Source organism: Danio aesculapii, chromosome 18 (genome assembly GCF_903798145.1).
Source record: "Danio aesculapii chromosome 18, fDanAes4.1, whole genome shotgun sequence".
In the NCBI taxonomy this organism is placed as follows: Eukaryota; Metazoa; Chordata; class Actinopteri; order Cypriniformes; family Danionidae; genus Danio; species Danio aesculapii.
The window spans coordinates 12,692,551-12,707,107 of record NC_079452.1 but is presented as its reverse complement, the minus strand read 5'-3'; the positions used below and the strand labels follow the sequence as shown (position 1 = coordinate 12,707,107).

Sequence of the window (14,557 nt, the reverse complement as noted above, 5' to 3'; positions counted from 1 at the left end):
GCCAGACTCAAACCCCGTCGTCGAGGTCAACTCCTCTCTCCAACATAAATGGCGTGCTACTGGACAAACTAGTAACTGGCGGAAAGCCGTCCATAGAGGTAAGCGGTCAGCTGGTAAGCGCAAAAAGGAGCGCCGTCAAACCACCGCGTAGCGTTCATTATAAAAACAAAATGCAGCCATACTTACTTCTGGCTACATAATTCGCAATCTTCAGATGCATTTAGGTGTACATCTAATGTATCTAGGGCAACGTTTTCAGAATGAGCAGAAGAAAACACATGAGCATCGCGTGAGTTCCACATATTAAAAATAATGTGAAACACAAAAATAAAACACGATTTTGGAACATTTTCATGTTTTAAAAAAGTGATCACATTATCACCTGTTTTATCCCAAATATTTTCACATAACACATCTAAATTTCAATTGTGTTTCAGGTGTTTCACATGTGATTTTAACATGTAAAGCTCATGTGTGGAAAAACCTTCCAACAATGATGTTGCATGAATGAATGGCTGATTAATGGAAAACCTTCTGATTTTCAGGTGATAGTCACCAACTTTCATAAGAAAATGAGCAGCGTGATCATTCTACAAAGATTCTCCTGATATTTCAAAACCACATTTGCTTTTAAAGTGATAGTTGCAACACAGGCTTATTCTGAAAACGTAATCCCATGGACGTTTCAGGAGACCGCGAATTATGTAGCGTACGTATGGCTGCATTTCATTTTTTTTAAACGAACACTACGGGGCGGTATGACGCAGTTCCTTTTCGCGCTTACAGGCTGACCGCTTACCTCCGTGTAGAGGGCTTTCCCACTGCAACCAGTTTGTCCAGTTAGGTCATTGTGTACGTCTGCGCACTTTAGACGCAGAGAGGAGTTGACCACAACAACAGGGTTCGAGTCTGGTGAAGAGCGGTTCCAGAAATCAGGTAAGACTAAAACAGAATCCAAAAAATAAAATGAACAAGTGAATAACAGGGTGAGAATGTGGTAAAATCTGAAAACGTGGTAAAAATCAGATGAGGGCTTTTCTTTTTCTGGACGGCTTTTGTAAATCATTGGTTGGGTTTAGGGAAGTAAGTGGGTGTGCAGGTCAATCGATAAAATTGGTTGGGTTTAGCGAAGGAGGAGGGTGGGTCAGTCATCCAGTCAGTCAGACAGACAGTTGGTCGACAGCGGCCTCTAGTGAGTTTACAGGAGAACAGCGGGCGCAAACGGCACTCGCAAGAGAAATTTGAGATATGAAAAAGCGCACACAGCGGCCTCTCGTGGATTCACGCAAACAAAAACTGCAAAAATACATCACTCCCGGGATGTATTTCGCGGTCTCCAGAAACGTCCATGGGACTAAGTTTTCAGAATGAGCCTGGGTTGGATAGTTCACACCAAAATGAATTTATTATTTACTCACTCAAGTGCTTTGAGTTTCAAACACTAAATAATATATTTTGAATTTAAAGAAAGCTAAAAACCTGCGACCATTAACTTCCATAATAGGAAAAACAAATACTATAGAAGTCAATTGTTACAGGTTTCCAACATTTTTCAAAATATCTTCTTTTGTGTTTAATCGAAGAAAGAAACTTATAAAGGTTTGGAGCAAGTAACAGTTGAGTAAATGATGATAGAATTTCCAGTTTTGGCTGAAGTATGATTTGTGAGTATATGTTTTGATCCATAAAAACAAAATATTTGTTGTTGTGCAAGACAGTGAGAGATGATGTCTGACCTACGACCCAGGAAATGATCAGCATTTCCATCCAGGTAAAAGGGGTGGTCTTCATGCGGAACAGCTGGGAGGGATGATCATGGATGGTCATGTTTGGTAAAAGAGAAGTTCCTTCGAAACGGTCAGCGGCGTTCATGATGAGAAGGCCAAGAAAGATTGTGAAAGATGCTGCATGTGCCACAAATTTAAGGAAAGGACCACGGATGATCTTCCCCAACTAGGATTGCAAAAACATTACACAAAACTTTTTTGGCAGAATAATATTAGCATTGTTGAAGTAATCTTGCATTAAGAAGTCAAAAACAGCAAAGTTCATTATTATAATTCATATTTTAAAATTAGCTACATGTACATGAATATATTTAGTTTTAATTAAAATGAAAATATGAATGTAGTGTTTACATGAACACTAAATTAGGTTATCGGGATGATGTGCATTTATATGTCATTGTACTTGTTTCCCACTGTCTCTATTTTAAATCTTAATATAGAGACAACAAGCAACAAGATTCACTTCTCTGTTTGTGTCGTGTCCTTTGGAAGCCCAAAATACAGAAACAGAACAAGCTCAGTGGTAATAGCAGCGTTTGGAGGCATTTTAGCTTTCTTTGCTATAACATTACAGGGCCTCTGGCCACGCCCCTTCGCTGCACGGGGTGTATGCGCATAATCTGAAGTCCCCATACTTTGTTCAGTGTAGGCTTTGCTAAGCTAACTGTAAAAGCCACATCTCCCTTAGCATTGAACTTTGAGCGTATTACATTCGGAGATGTTGTGTATGTTCACACAGCTACATTACACATCAACTGAAGTTTAAAATATGATATTGTAGTGGACCACCCCTTTAAACCTAGAATTATTTCTAGACAGGCATAAAATACTGTCTTGTTTTAAGAAATAATATGTCAAAATTAAGTGAGTTTTTTCCTTAAAACAAGCAAAATAATCTGCCAATGGAGTAAAAAAAAGAATCTTGTTTTTACTTTGATATAAGATAATTTTTCTTACCCTATTAGCATATTATTTAGCTTCTTTTAGGAAAAAACTCACTTAACTATGACATTTTTTCTAAAAATAAGACAATTTTTTTTGCTTGTCTAGAAAATGTTTCTTGGTTTAAGAATTTTTTGAATTTTGAACTAGAAACAAGACAAAAACATTTTTGCAGTGTCTTCACTCTGATTTCTAACATATGACTTGGTTGCATGCAAGCTTAACCACAGTAGAGTGTTCTTTTCATACTTGTAAACAGAAATTCAAGGCCGTTGTGTTGACTAAAGGCTGACCTTGCTTGAGGGTGCTATCCAGTACAGCAAGGCCAGGATGGGAAGTCCAACCACCACCCCCAGAACCACCAGTAACTTGACCGCCGTGGTCTGCTGCCTGAGCCCAGACAGATTCTCATACCATATGGACAAAAGCTGCTGTTGGCAGTTTGGATGGGCTACAAACTGTGTGGGAAGCAAGCAGAGATACAGCAAACAGATGTGTTTATATTACTGTACCATCCCGCAGAGTAATGAGATCTTTGTATTTCAGGACCTGAGGCTACTTAGCTGAATCAATTTACCTAATAACTGTATCAATCACTGAAAACATTTTCTGCAATATGAATATACAGTTACAGTCAAAATATTCGTCCTCCTGTGATTTTTCTTTTATTTTTCAAATATTCCCCAAATGATTTTTAACAGAGTAAGGAATTTTTCCACAGTATTTCCTATAATATTTTTTCTTCTGGAGAAAATCTTATTTGTTTTATTTAGGTTAGAATAAAATCAGTTTTTAATTTTTTATAATTTTATAATTAACTTTTATAATTAACTATAATATTGTTAGCCCTCTTAAGCATTTTTTCGATACAGAACAAACCATCATTATACAATGACTTGCCTAATTACCCTATTCTGCCTAATTAACCTAGTTAACTTTAAATTGACCTAATTAACCTTTAAATTTCACTTTAAGCTGAATACTAGTATCTTGAAAATATCTAGTAAAATATTATTTACTAAATTAATAAATTATTATTATTTATATTATCATCATGGCAACAATGAAAGAAACTGGTTATTAGAAGTTAGTTATATTGTATGTTATATATTATATTGTATATTGTAACTATTATGTTTAGAAATGTGTTGAAAAAAATGTTCACTCCATTAAACAGTAATTGGGGTAAGAAATATACAGGGGAGCTAATAAATCAGGAGGGCTAATAATTGTGACTTCAGCTGTATATTATGAAAGAAACTCACCTTTTTCAGCTCGTATTTGATGGCTAGCTTTAATCGTACTAGATTTGGTCTGTCACCCTTGTCAAAGTGGCCACCCGCCTCTGTGTCTCCGTTTAAAATGGCTTCCACTTCCTCTGTATTCCGACACAGATCCAGAAGTCCAACTACAAAATCCTTACATTGCATAGACAGCGTCTTATAATCATTCTGTAAATGAAAGTTAGCATAGATATGTTTAAAATATAGCAACAAATGAAAATTTCTCAGTATTTACCCTAAGCCAGAGGACTAACCTTTTATACAGTAACACCACAAATACAGCACTGGTATTGACAATACTTAATGCTCTAGTTCAAAATATCTTCTTTAATTTTCCACAGAAAATATATTACTGGTAATGTAGGAGATTTTAGAACCCAAATCAGCAAGTTTAATATAAAATTCAGCTTGAAACGAGTCTCCTGGTTATCTGGGTCACGGCACCAATTTTGAGAATTATGTGAGATCAGCTCTGTGATTTCAAATTGCTGTTGAGCTGAAAAGACTCCATCTGGAGTAAAGTCTGAAAATCATTGAGCTTGAAGTTTCAGGATTCATACAGGATTCAGGTGGATTTCAGCCTCCGGGACACAGCACCAATAATAATCACTGTTGTTTATACTCACGAGTTAATGATTTAAACAAACATGTAGGTGGATTAAACTTAAATGGACAGTTTACAAAAAAATGACTTGTTCCGAATCTGTTTGAGTTTCTTTCTTCTGTTGAACACAAAATAAGAGATTTTAAATTAAGCTGAAACCTGCATAGACATGCATAGTAGAAAAAACAAATACTATGGAAGTCAGTGGTTACAGGTTTTCAGCTTTCTTTAAAATATCTCTTTCTTTTGTGTTTAACAGAAACCCTTTAACTACATGTGCTACAGTTGTGAATGAAATCTCAAATCATGCATCAGTTGACTGTTGCTAATGTTAGCCTGTCTAAAAAGGGTCCGTTTTTAAAAGTTGTCAAAGTAAACCTCACTCCTCTGGCCTCAAGATGCGCTCTAGCAACTGATGCAAGAAACTGTGGCCTTTAGTTCCATGATATGATATATCAATTCAAATCTTACTATGAGCAGTGCGAATAGAAAGAGAAAATGTAATGGAGGCCAGCTGGTAAGAGCTATATGAGTAAACTTTCTGGCCCTTAAAGCAACCACCCACCCTGATTTCATAGGAGAAACTTAAATATTTTACGTATTGGTTAATAAATAATAAATTAATTAAACATAAATGTCACCCATGTAAAAATGTACAACTTTTCAAACAAAGTCCCACCCCTAAACATAAGCATCAGAGACTGGTAAAGTTGTATCGAACCACCTGTAAACACCAACCCTCTAGAATACACTACAGCAAACATCCAAATCACCATGACAACCACCCTCTAATGCTGTACCAAAGACTATAGAATGTTCGGCTGTTTCAAACTCTAGTTTGAGCACCACGCACTTACTGTCTTGAAGGAACACTCCAACTTTTTTGGAAATAGGCTAATTTTACAGCTCCCCTATAGAGTTAAACAATGAGTTCTATAATTTTTTTATTAATTCAGCCAATCTGGCAGGAGCACTATTAGCTTAGCTTAGCATAGATCATTGAATTGAATTAGACCATTATCTCGAACTTTTCAAAAAAAGAGTTTTGATAATTTTCTATGTAAAGCTTGACTCTTATGCAGGGCTACATTAATGCATGGGCTTACAGTGGCTGTAATTAATACAAACTTTCAAATTTTACAGCACTCATCCGAAATAAAAATGAAATCAACACCATATCAATTGTGCGCATCAAGATAATAAAACAACAGTATTTCCAGTGATTGTTCTCTGCTTATTTCTCAAACTGCCTGCAAACAAATCCTGCAGGCAAGCGGTCAATGTCAAAGCTGGCCATAGCTGCATCTGTCATGGGCCGAAGCAGCTTGTCATCCAACTCTAATGTCTCTTGAGAGCGATGTCATTACAAAAAAACTGCAATTTATTGTATTAAGGAGATTATTAAGAGTTTCTTAACCCAAAGGTAAAGCCTCTCAACCCACCTGAAAAAAATATTAAAATAATTTACACTATTAAATATTTAAATATGTTTTTGAATCATAGTCTTCTATGAGAAAGTGTATACATTTGACTAATTTCAACTAGTTAATGACTGTTGTTGCAGTGTAGCGCTGTGTTAAAGTGTAGTGTTGCAATGTAGGTTTAATATTGATCTGATAAACTGTTAAATATGAGGGGTGTATTTAGGATTGGGGGCAATGATTTTAGAATGTGAAAATAGTCCCCAGCTGGTAACTAGGTGGCAGTGCTGTGTAATATCATTGCTCCTGCTGTAACCATGGTACAGCAGCAAAGTTGATTATTACGCCAGATTGAGAGTATAGTTCCTAGCCATATCAGCCTAGAAAATATAAACTTTTCATTAGTACATGATGTAACTACAGAAGAGTCAAGCTTTAAATAGGAAAATATTTTTTTCGAATTGTGTTTAAGGCAAATGCTAATAGTCTAACGTGATTTAATTATTTATGCTAAGCTAAGCTAAAAGTGCTACTGTCAGAGCAAGAGATTGGCTAAATCAGGGGTGCCCAAACTCCGTCCTGGAGGGCCAGTGTTCTGCAAAGTTTAGTTCCAACCCCAATCAGACACACCTGGGCTAGCTAATCAAGCTCTTATTAGAAACATCCTTGCAGGTGTGTTGAGGCAAGTTGAAGCTAAAATCTGCAGGACCACAGCCCTCCAGGGTTTGGACACCCTTGGGCTCAATGAATTTTAAAAAATTGTAAAACTCAACTCTAGGGAAGTTGGAAATTAGCTTATTTCCCCCCAAAGTTACTGTTCCTTTATTTACAGATATTGTAAAGCTACAAAAACAATTCTTACAGAGTTTCCTATATTTTCCTTAATGCTTGGAAATGTATATAAATTGACATGATTATGCACAAGTCCCAGCAGATACTTTTTTTCTTCGGTCATAGAAAATAGTCCAACCATCTGTTTGAGAACAAATCCTCATATAAAACCTTAAACCGGTCACTAATAATATAAGCAAGAAGAGCTAAGCCACCCACTCGATGGCAAAGGCTGCAGACTCATCAACTACCAGGCAAGGCTGTACACCCACAGCCATATGCACTCTGTATAAAAAGTTAAATAAAAAAAAACACTGAATCACAACTTTTAAACTCATTAGCCTAATCAAAATGATGTATTTTCTGTCTAATTTTGCTAATTCCCCATAGCAACAAATATTGAATAAATCAAATGTTTCAACAACCCCATATACCCCCCCCCCCCCCCACCACCACCACCACCACCTTTTTTTTTAGATTAACGTACACTCGTTAGTCACTTTATTCAGCACACTGTCGTGGCAGCAACTTAATGCATTTAGGCACGTGGACATCGTCAATATCGGCAAAAGCTAGACTAGTCATGAAATATACAGGAATGAATGATTACATGTGAAGTGTGTCTAATCTGTATATTTGTCGATGACTAGTCTAGATTTGGGATATTCTTAGACTTCTATTAGATTTTCACTGGTAGTCAAAATTGCATCTGTTAAACACAAAATTGCTTGGTGGGTCCAGTGTTGCCAGATACCCTTGAATGTTTCCAGCCCTAGTCTAGTCTTTTAGACCCCTAGTTTAAGACCCACCCAAACGCACAAAAAAACCCCACCCAAAATATTTGATTAGGTGTCACGGTGGCGCAGTGGGTAGCACGATCGCCTCACAGCAAGAAGGTCACTGGTTTGAGGCCTGACTGGATCAGTTGGCATTTCTGTGTTTACATGTTCTCCTTGTGTTCACATAGGTTTCCTCCGGGTGCTCCGGTTTCCCCCACAGTCCAAAGACATGCACTATAGGTGAATTGGATAAGCTGTAATGTAAGTGTATGTGTAATAAGTGTATGTGTGTGAATGCAAGAATGTATGGGTGTTTCCCAGTGTTAGGTTGCAGCTGGAAGGGCATCTGATGCATAAAACATACAGTGTGCTGGATAAGTTGGCGGGTCATTCCGCGGAGGTGACCCCTGATTAATAAAGGGACTAAGCAGAAAAGAATATAAATGAATGAATATTTGATTAGTATTTTGTTTTATTTTAATCCGAATTTAGACATCAATCACTGCCACAATTTGCGTTCTATTGCTAGCAACGAACACCAAACAGTCACAGAACCCTAAATGCACATATTTGTGTAAGTTACACTACATTTTTGTGTTGACTAAAATAGTGTAAAGATAATTCCTTAATAGTTTATAAATTATTATAAATTATTTATTAAATTATTATTTTAAATTATTTGTATTTAAATTATTTATATCCATCTATCTAGCTATCTTTCATTATTATCAGCATTGATGCATTATTACTATTATTATTATTATTATTATATTTTTACCCTGATAAATATGTGTGAGTGAAAAAAGAGGGTTCTGCAAAACGTGTTAGGTCTACTTTCAGATGCAGGGGATGCTGATGAGCTCAGCTGAACTTCTTATTGCCACATTTCAGAATATGTCCAGTCTGGCTGAGCTGTTTTGTACATGGAGAATTCAAACTGCCCCAACATCATAGCCCCATCAACGAGGCCACATGAACAAACACATAAGTGGGCATGTTTCACATTTACCTGACTGGAGTAGGTTCACACACTACTCCAGTAGAGTAGGGTTTTGTTAACAAAAACAGCCTATAAAACTAATCCCAAATTTTGTCAACCCACCTAATCCATTTTTTATGCCCACAATCAAATTCAAAACTGCCCAATTGGGTGGGAAACCACCCAATCTGGCAACACTGGGTGGGTCCTCCATGTTCTATTAACTAATAAAATGATCTGCATCTTCTCTTCCTATCAATTCTCATGCTTACCTTAAACTCTTTTTCTATGTTGGCAAGTACAGCCAGTTCATTGCTCAGCTCCAGAGCCGTTAGTACTGGGTCCTCGCTGGACAGGGACAGATAAGCTGGACTTGCCAGCCCTTTGTAGGCATTGATTCGGGAGCGTGAGTGGCTAAAAGAGTCATGCCTCTGGTGATAAAGACAGCTGTTGCATTTGCAGAAGTAGTCATGTGGGCGCGCAATGCGGGCACCCTTCCTTAGGAGAATGTGCACTATCTCATATTCATGGCAATGAGAAGCTAATATAATGGGTGTGATATCATGTGAAAACCGAGTGCCGTCCTCGTCGTAAGCAAAAAAGTCATCTTGTGTCTCAGCCTGAAGAGGGCTGCTGGTGAGTTTGGTTGTGTCTGCAAAAGCCTGGTGGCTCAAAATGGCCTCCACAATACGAATGTAGCCTTTACTTATGGCTAAAAGCAGAGCATCACCTATCCTAGCCAGATTCTCCTTCTTCAGCAAGAGTTCTGTTACTTCAAGGTGCTCATTGGCAACCGCGAGTTGCAATGCATTCTGGCCCATGTAGTCCACACAGTTGACATTAAGTTCTGGGAGTTCTTCTAGCATCCTACGAATGACAGGGATATTTCCATATTCGGCTGCTTCTAGGAAACGCTCTTCAGTTGGGGATAGATTGTTGTAACGGGCGTTAAACATGTAAGCCGGTCTCCGCATAGCCATGCGACGGCTTTTAGCCAATGCATGCCTGTGAATGTCATCATTGCTCCACCTAATCCAACAAAGACAAACTAAGTCAGACAACCTGATTTTAAAGCAAACACGATTACATGAATTCCCATTGAAATGACAGAATTATCTTCAACAAAATTGCCAGAAAAACAGTTAATGCAAAAACAACTCAATCATGAAGCTTTAAGAAGTCATTTCTATTGCACTGATCCTCATATCAATTAGGCTGCTTTTCTTTGTAAATTCTGTGACAGATACAGTGGAGAAATTAAGAATTGAACACATCAACATTGTTCTCAATTCAATTCAATTCAATTCACCTTTATTTGTATAGCGCTTATACAATGTAGATTGTGTCAAAGCAGCTTCACATAAAAGGTCACAGTAAATAGGAACAGTGTAGTTCAGTTTGTAGTGTTTAAGTTCAGTTCAGTTGAGCTCAGTTCAGTGTGGATAAACAGAAAACATATTTCTAAAGGTGTTGACTTGAAATTTCCACCGGATGTTGATTGCAACCAAAGAAATCCATATATGCAAAGACAACAAATCAGCAAGTTTACAAACATAGTTATGTGTAATAAAATGAAATGACACAAGGAAAAAGTATTGAACAAATGAAGAAAGGGAGTTGTAGAAAATCAGTGAAAGCCCAGACAGCTGCTGAAATCTCTCAGTAGTTCTTCAGCAACCCTCTGCCCTTCATCATTGTAAACTAAAATTCGTTGCTTCAGTTCAACATCTGCATTAGCAGACTGATGAAGATGAAACCAGGGTGGACATTTCAGCAAGACAATGACTGCGTTTACATGGACATCAGCAATCAAATTATTTGCTTTAATCCAATTAAGAAAATAATAAGACTAAGGTGTTTACATGAGTTGCTTTTTGAGTGTTACTTTCATGATCCCGTTTTACATGTTATAGCACATAATTCGATTAACGTCATTGCGTCACAGAGCTATTCGCATTTCCTTCGGAGTTTCATGCAATTTCGGGTGTTTCATTTTTAATTTGTCAACTTTAAGTGCAGTGGCACTTTCACTTTCATTCACAAACATTTCATGCATGACCTCCGTGACAAATGAGATATTGGATGCAACTATGAACTGCTGGAAGAGTTGTTTTAATGGAAGTTCATACCGCATGCTGAATGGAAGAATAAAAAAAAAAACTCTGATGCAGGTGAATGCAGGCGAATGCAGCGAAAAGTTCTACATGACGGTAATAATTCGATTAAGGTGTTTACATGTCTGTACTGCACTTCAACAATGCGACTAAAATCGGCATACTCCACATGTCTTAATTCGATTTCTCTTTAGTTCGATTATGACCTTAATCTAATTAAATTAATCAAAAATCGCTGTTTAGATGGTAGACTCTTATTCAGAGTATTGTCTTAATCGCATTAAAATCGAATTATTGGTGTCCATGTAAACGTAGTCAATGATTCAAAACACAGCCAAACTTCTCAAATGGTTTCAGAGAAAGAAAATCAAGCTGTGGAATGGCCCAGCCAATCATCTGACTTGAACCCAATAAATGAGACTTCATTATTATTATTAACAACTTTATTAATCCCACCAGGGGCAATTAGATTAGGGTAATAGCATTTCATGATTCGACAAACACATAAGGAGACAAATCATTTACAAACAGTGTTAAAAAAAAAACAATCCAGCATGCTTCATGTATAACTTCATAAATAGGTAAAAAAAAAAAAAAAAAAAAAAACCTTGGAAAAACACATGCATTAGAAATGTAAATTTAAAACTTGCTAAAATATAATGTTGTAAAGCCTTACTGCCTCTGGAACAAAGGTAAATTTATATCTGTTGGAAGAGCATTTAATGCTTCATTCTGCATATAAGAGCCGTCTTTAAGCTATCATCAATAAAACTGCCTTGTATATAAAGTATTAAATACATTTCAGTAGTTCAGTACTTTCTCCTTGTGTCATTTCTTTATTATTACACATACCTCATTTTTCAGTTTTTTTTTTTTTTGTTTGTTTTATTTTTATGTTTGTATTGTTTGGGTTTTTACCAAAATCTGGTTCAATTCCATGTAGAAATATTATTCCCAGGAAAAAGCATGACATGCTTATGTTCCCCGCTGTATTTAAACTGATATTTCAAGAGATTGGTGTTAACATTGCAGTCAGTTTTATCTGAAACAAATGAAAGTGAATCAATCACTGTTGTACGTATTGTGCCAGTTCAGATGAATTGAACAGTAAGTGATGCTTGTAGATTAATGCTCAGTCAAATTGAACATTATACACAAAAAGACAGTACATGTTCATAATCTGTCTTTCTGATTATATTTAAAATCATAAAAATGGATTTTAATGGAGTTTTTCTCTAACATGCAAATAAATTTCGAAAAACCTTCTTTGAGCAAAATCTGATATTTAGGCTAGTTCAAAAAGTTGTTTAAAAAGAGAGAAATAGATGTATATGCCAGGAAAAGGGTAAAGGCGGAAGATGTGCCTGAATGACTGCATTTAAATTGCCTAATTTATTTTTAAATAATTGCTTTGTTTCTGTAGCAATGACAGTACTGAATCAGAGATTGATGAGCCCTCCCACACTAATGCTGTCTTAAATTTTTAACAGCCAAGAGAATCTAACTACTGTAAAATCTTAGATACACTTCAATTTTGGGTATTTACATTTTTTTAAATTACATTTTTTCTTTTTTTATAAACCAAACATTCATTTTTATTCATAAAAAAGACCAATCGGTAAATACAGACCACAAATGTCTGAAAGGCTAATATAATTTTGCTAAAGTTGTTAAACTCTTTGTAACTACCCCAAAACATCAACCTCAAATGTTGAAGTAAATATCTTAAACTGATCCTGTTTACATAATGTTTGACTGAAAATAGCATTTGTGAGTTATGATGTCAGCAGTGGTGTAAAGTAGAAAATTACAAATACTCAAACTACTTTAATTGAGTAGTTTTTTCTCAGGAATTGTAATTTGCTAAGTAGTTTTAAAAATGTGTACTTTTACTTTCACTTGAGTACATTTTTAGTGCAGTATTGGTACATTTACTCCCCTACTTTCCTTCTACCTGCAGTCACTACTTTAGTTTTTCTTGTATATGGGGATTAGAAAATTCAATCCTGTGATTCCTGTCCAATCAAATCGCACATAGAAGTAAAGAGGTAAATCGCATCATATTGAACTACCTCAAAACATGGGTGATTTATAATTGCAGCAAACTGTTTGGAAGCATTACAAGTGTCCAACAAGATGTCCAATTGACCCAGAGACTGTTTAGATGCATGTCACTGATGAGAAAATGACAGATGTTTACTGTATAATGACCAGATGCCCTTGTGCCCAGCAGGCACAAGACGTCAACATGACGCCAGATTGAAGTTTTACCCCAACATCATGGGGACATTGCATTTTGTTTGGAAATGAAAATCGTGTTGACATCAGAACTCAACGTCCAACCTAAAATCAACCAAATATCAACGTCTAATAATGTTATAGCTTGAAGTTGTGTGGACGTTACCACTATGACGTCTATCAGATATTGGATTTTAGTTGCCATACCTGACGAATAAATGTCAGCATTTGACGTCAATATGACGTTGGTTTAAGATGCCTCGACGTTGGATTTTGGTCACTTTCTAACACAACCTAAAATCAACCAAATATCAACGTCATTAGATGATATTAGACATCAAAATAACATTGTCCTTAGACGCTGGCTGGACATTGAATTTTGGTCACCTGACATCACAACCTAAACCAAACCTAATATTAACGTCTTATGACGTTGTGTGTCTGCTGGGCAATAACTAAATGCACTACATAATGTTACGTTTGGTTTACACACATCCACAAATTAAAATGTAAATGCATCAGCTTTTTATAGCGTAAATACTCACTACTCTTGAGTACTTTTGAAAGGTCTTCTTTTTACTCATACTTTGAGTAATATTTACAACAGAAACTTTTACTCTACTTGCACTACATTTTTTAGGCAAGTAATGGTACTTAATGGTAATTACTTAAGTATGATTTTTCAGTACTCTTTCCACCACTGGATGTCAGTATTTTATATGAGACTTTTCCATATATCAATTTTAATATACATTTTTAAAATCAGTTATTAAGGCAATGCAAGTGAGAGTTTGTCAAAGAGACAAGGTGCTATATAAAAAAAAAAATATATATATATATATATATATATATATATATATATATATATATATATATATATATATATATATATATAAAGAATATATATAAATATATGTAAAGAGACTATATAAAGAAGGAAATAACAGCAAATAGAACTAAAAAATAAGGCAATTGGTATATATCTTATAACTTTGATGAATTTAATTAGGCTACGTTTTTACATGTAAATAATTATTAATTGTGCAGGCACACCATAATCTCAAATAAACACAACTCACCTTTTGCAGTACCGGGGATACTTTTCGAAGTCGGCGTTCATCCGTTGATGGACAGAAGAATGTTTGGCAGAAGTGTGATCAGTGGACATCGGTTTTCTGTCTTCATGAATCTCTCACTCGAAAAAACCACATTAGACAACCGCTGTAGCTACTTCAGGAGTAGAAGTAGGTAGAAACACGAAAAGTTTGGCAAAATTCTTCTTTTTCATGAAATATCCAAATTTTGGTGTCGGTTTCTGCAAATTACACGCGCGCTCCTGGAAAGCTGAGTGTGTTCATCAAATCAACTACATTATAATGATGTCACGGCTGTATCTTTACGAGACATTCAACGATAAGGTGGGAGCCTACGTCTTATATTATGTGTGGAAAAAGCTGTCAAATAAACAAAATATCATTACAGCGATTACTTACATGAGTTGAAGAGTCTTTAAGAGGAAAAAAATGCTGTTTGATTCTGTGTGGAGCGGATCGCCCCCTCATGGGCGCTGTCAGTGTTA

The 14,557-nt window shown here is 36.0% G+C and overlaps 1 protein-coding gene across 1 annotated transcript in view; it reads right to left on the bottom strand.

Moving 5' to 3' along the window:
* The window catches only part of trpc6b (transient receptor potential cation channel, subfamily C, member 6b), a 35,989-nt gene extending 21,843 nt beyond the window's left edge, over positions 1-14,146 (bottom strand). Inside the window, exons 1-5 of the mRNA XM_056478379.1 lie at positions 14,058-14,146; positions 8,899-9,655; positions 3,995-4,180; positions 3,023-3,187; positions 1,737-1,953 (exon numbers count right to left, since the gene is read on the bottom strand). Of these exons, the coding sequence (XP_056334354.1) occupies positions 1,737-1,953; positions 3,023-3,187; positions 3,995-4,180; positions 8,899-9,655; positions 14,058-14,146 (1,414 nt within the window). The remainder of the gene's footprint in view (positions 1-1,736; positions 1,954-3,022; positions 3,188-3,994; positions 4,181-8,898; positions 9,656-14,057) is intronic.
* Positions 14,147-14,557: the final 411 nt, after the last annotated feature.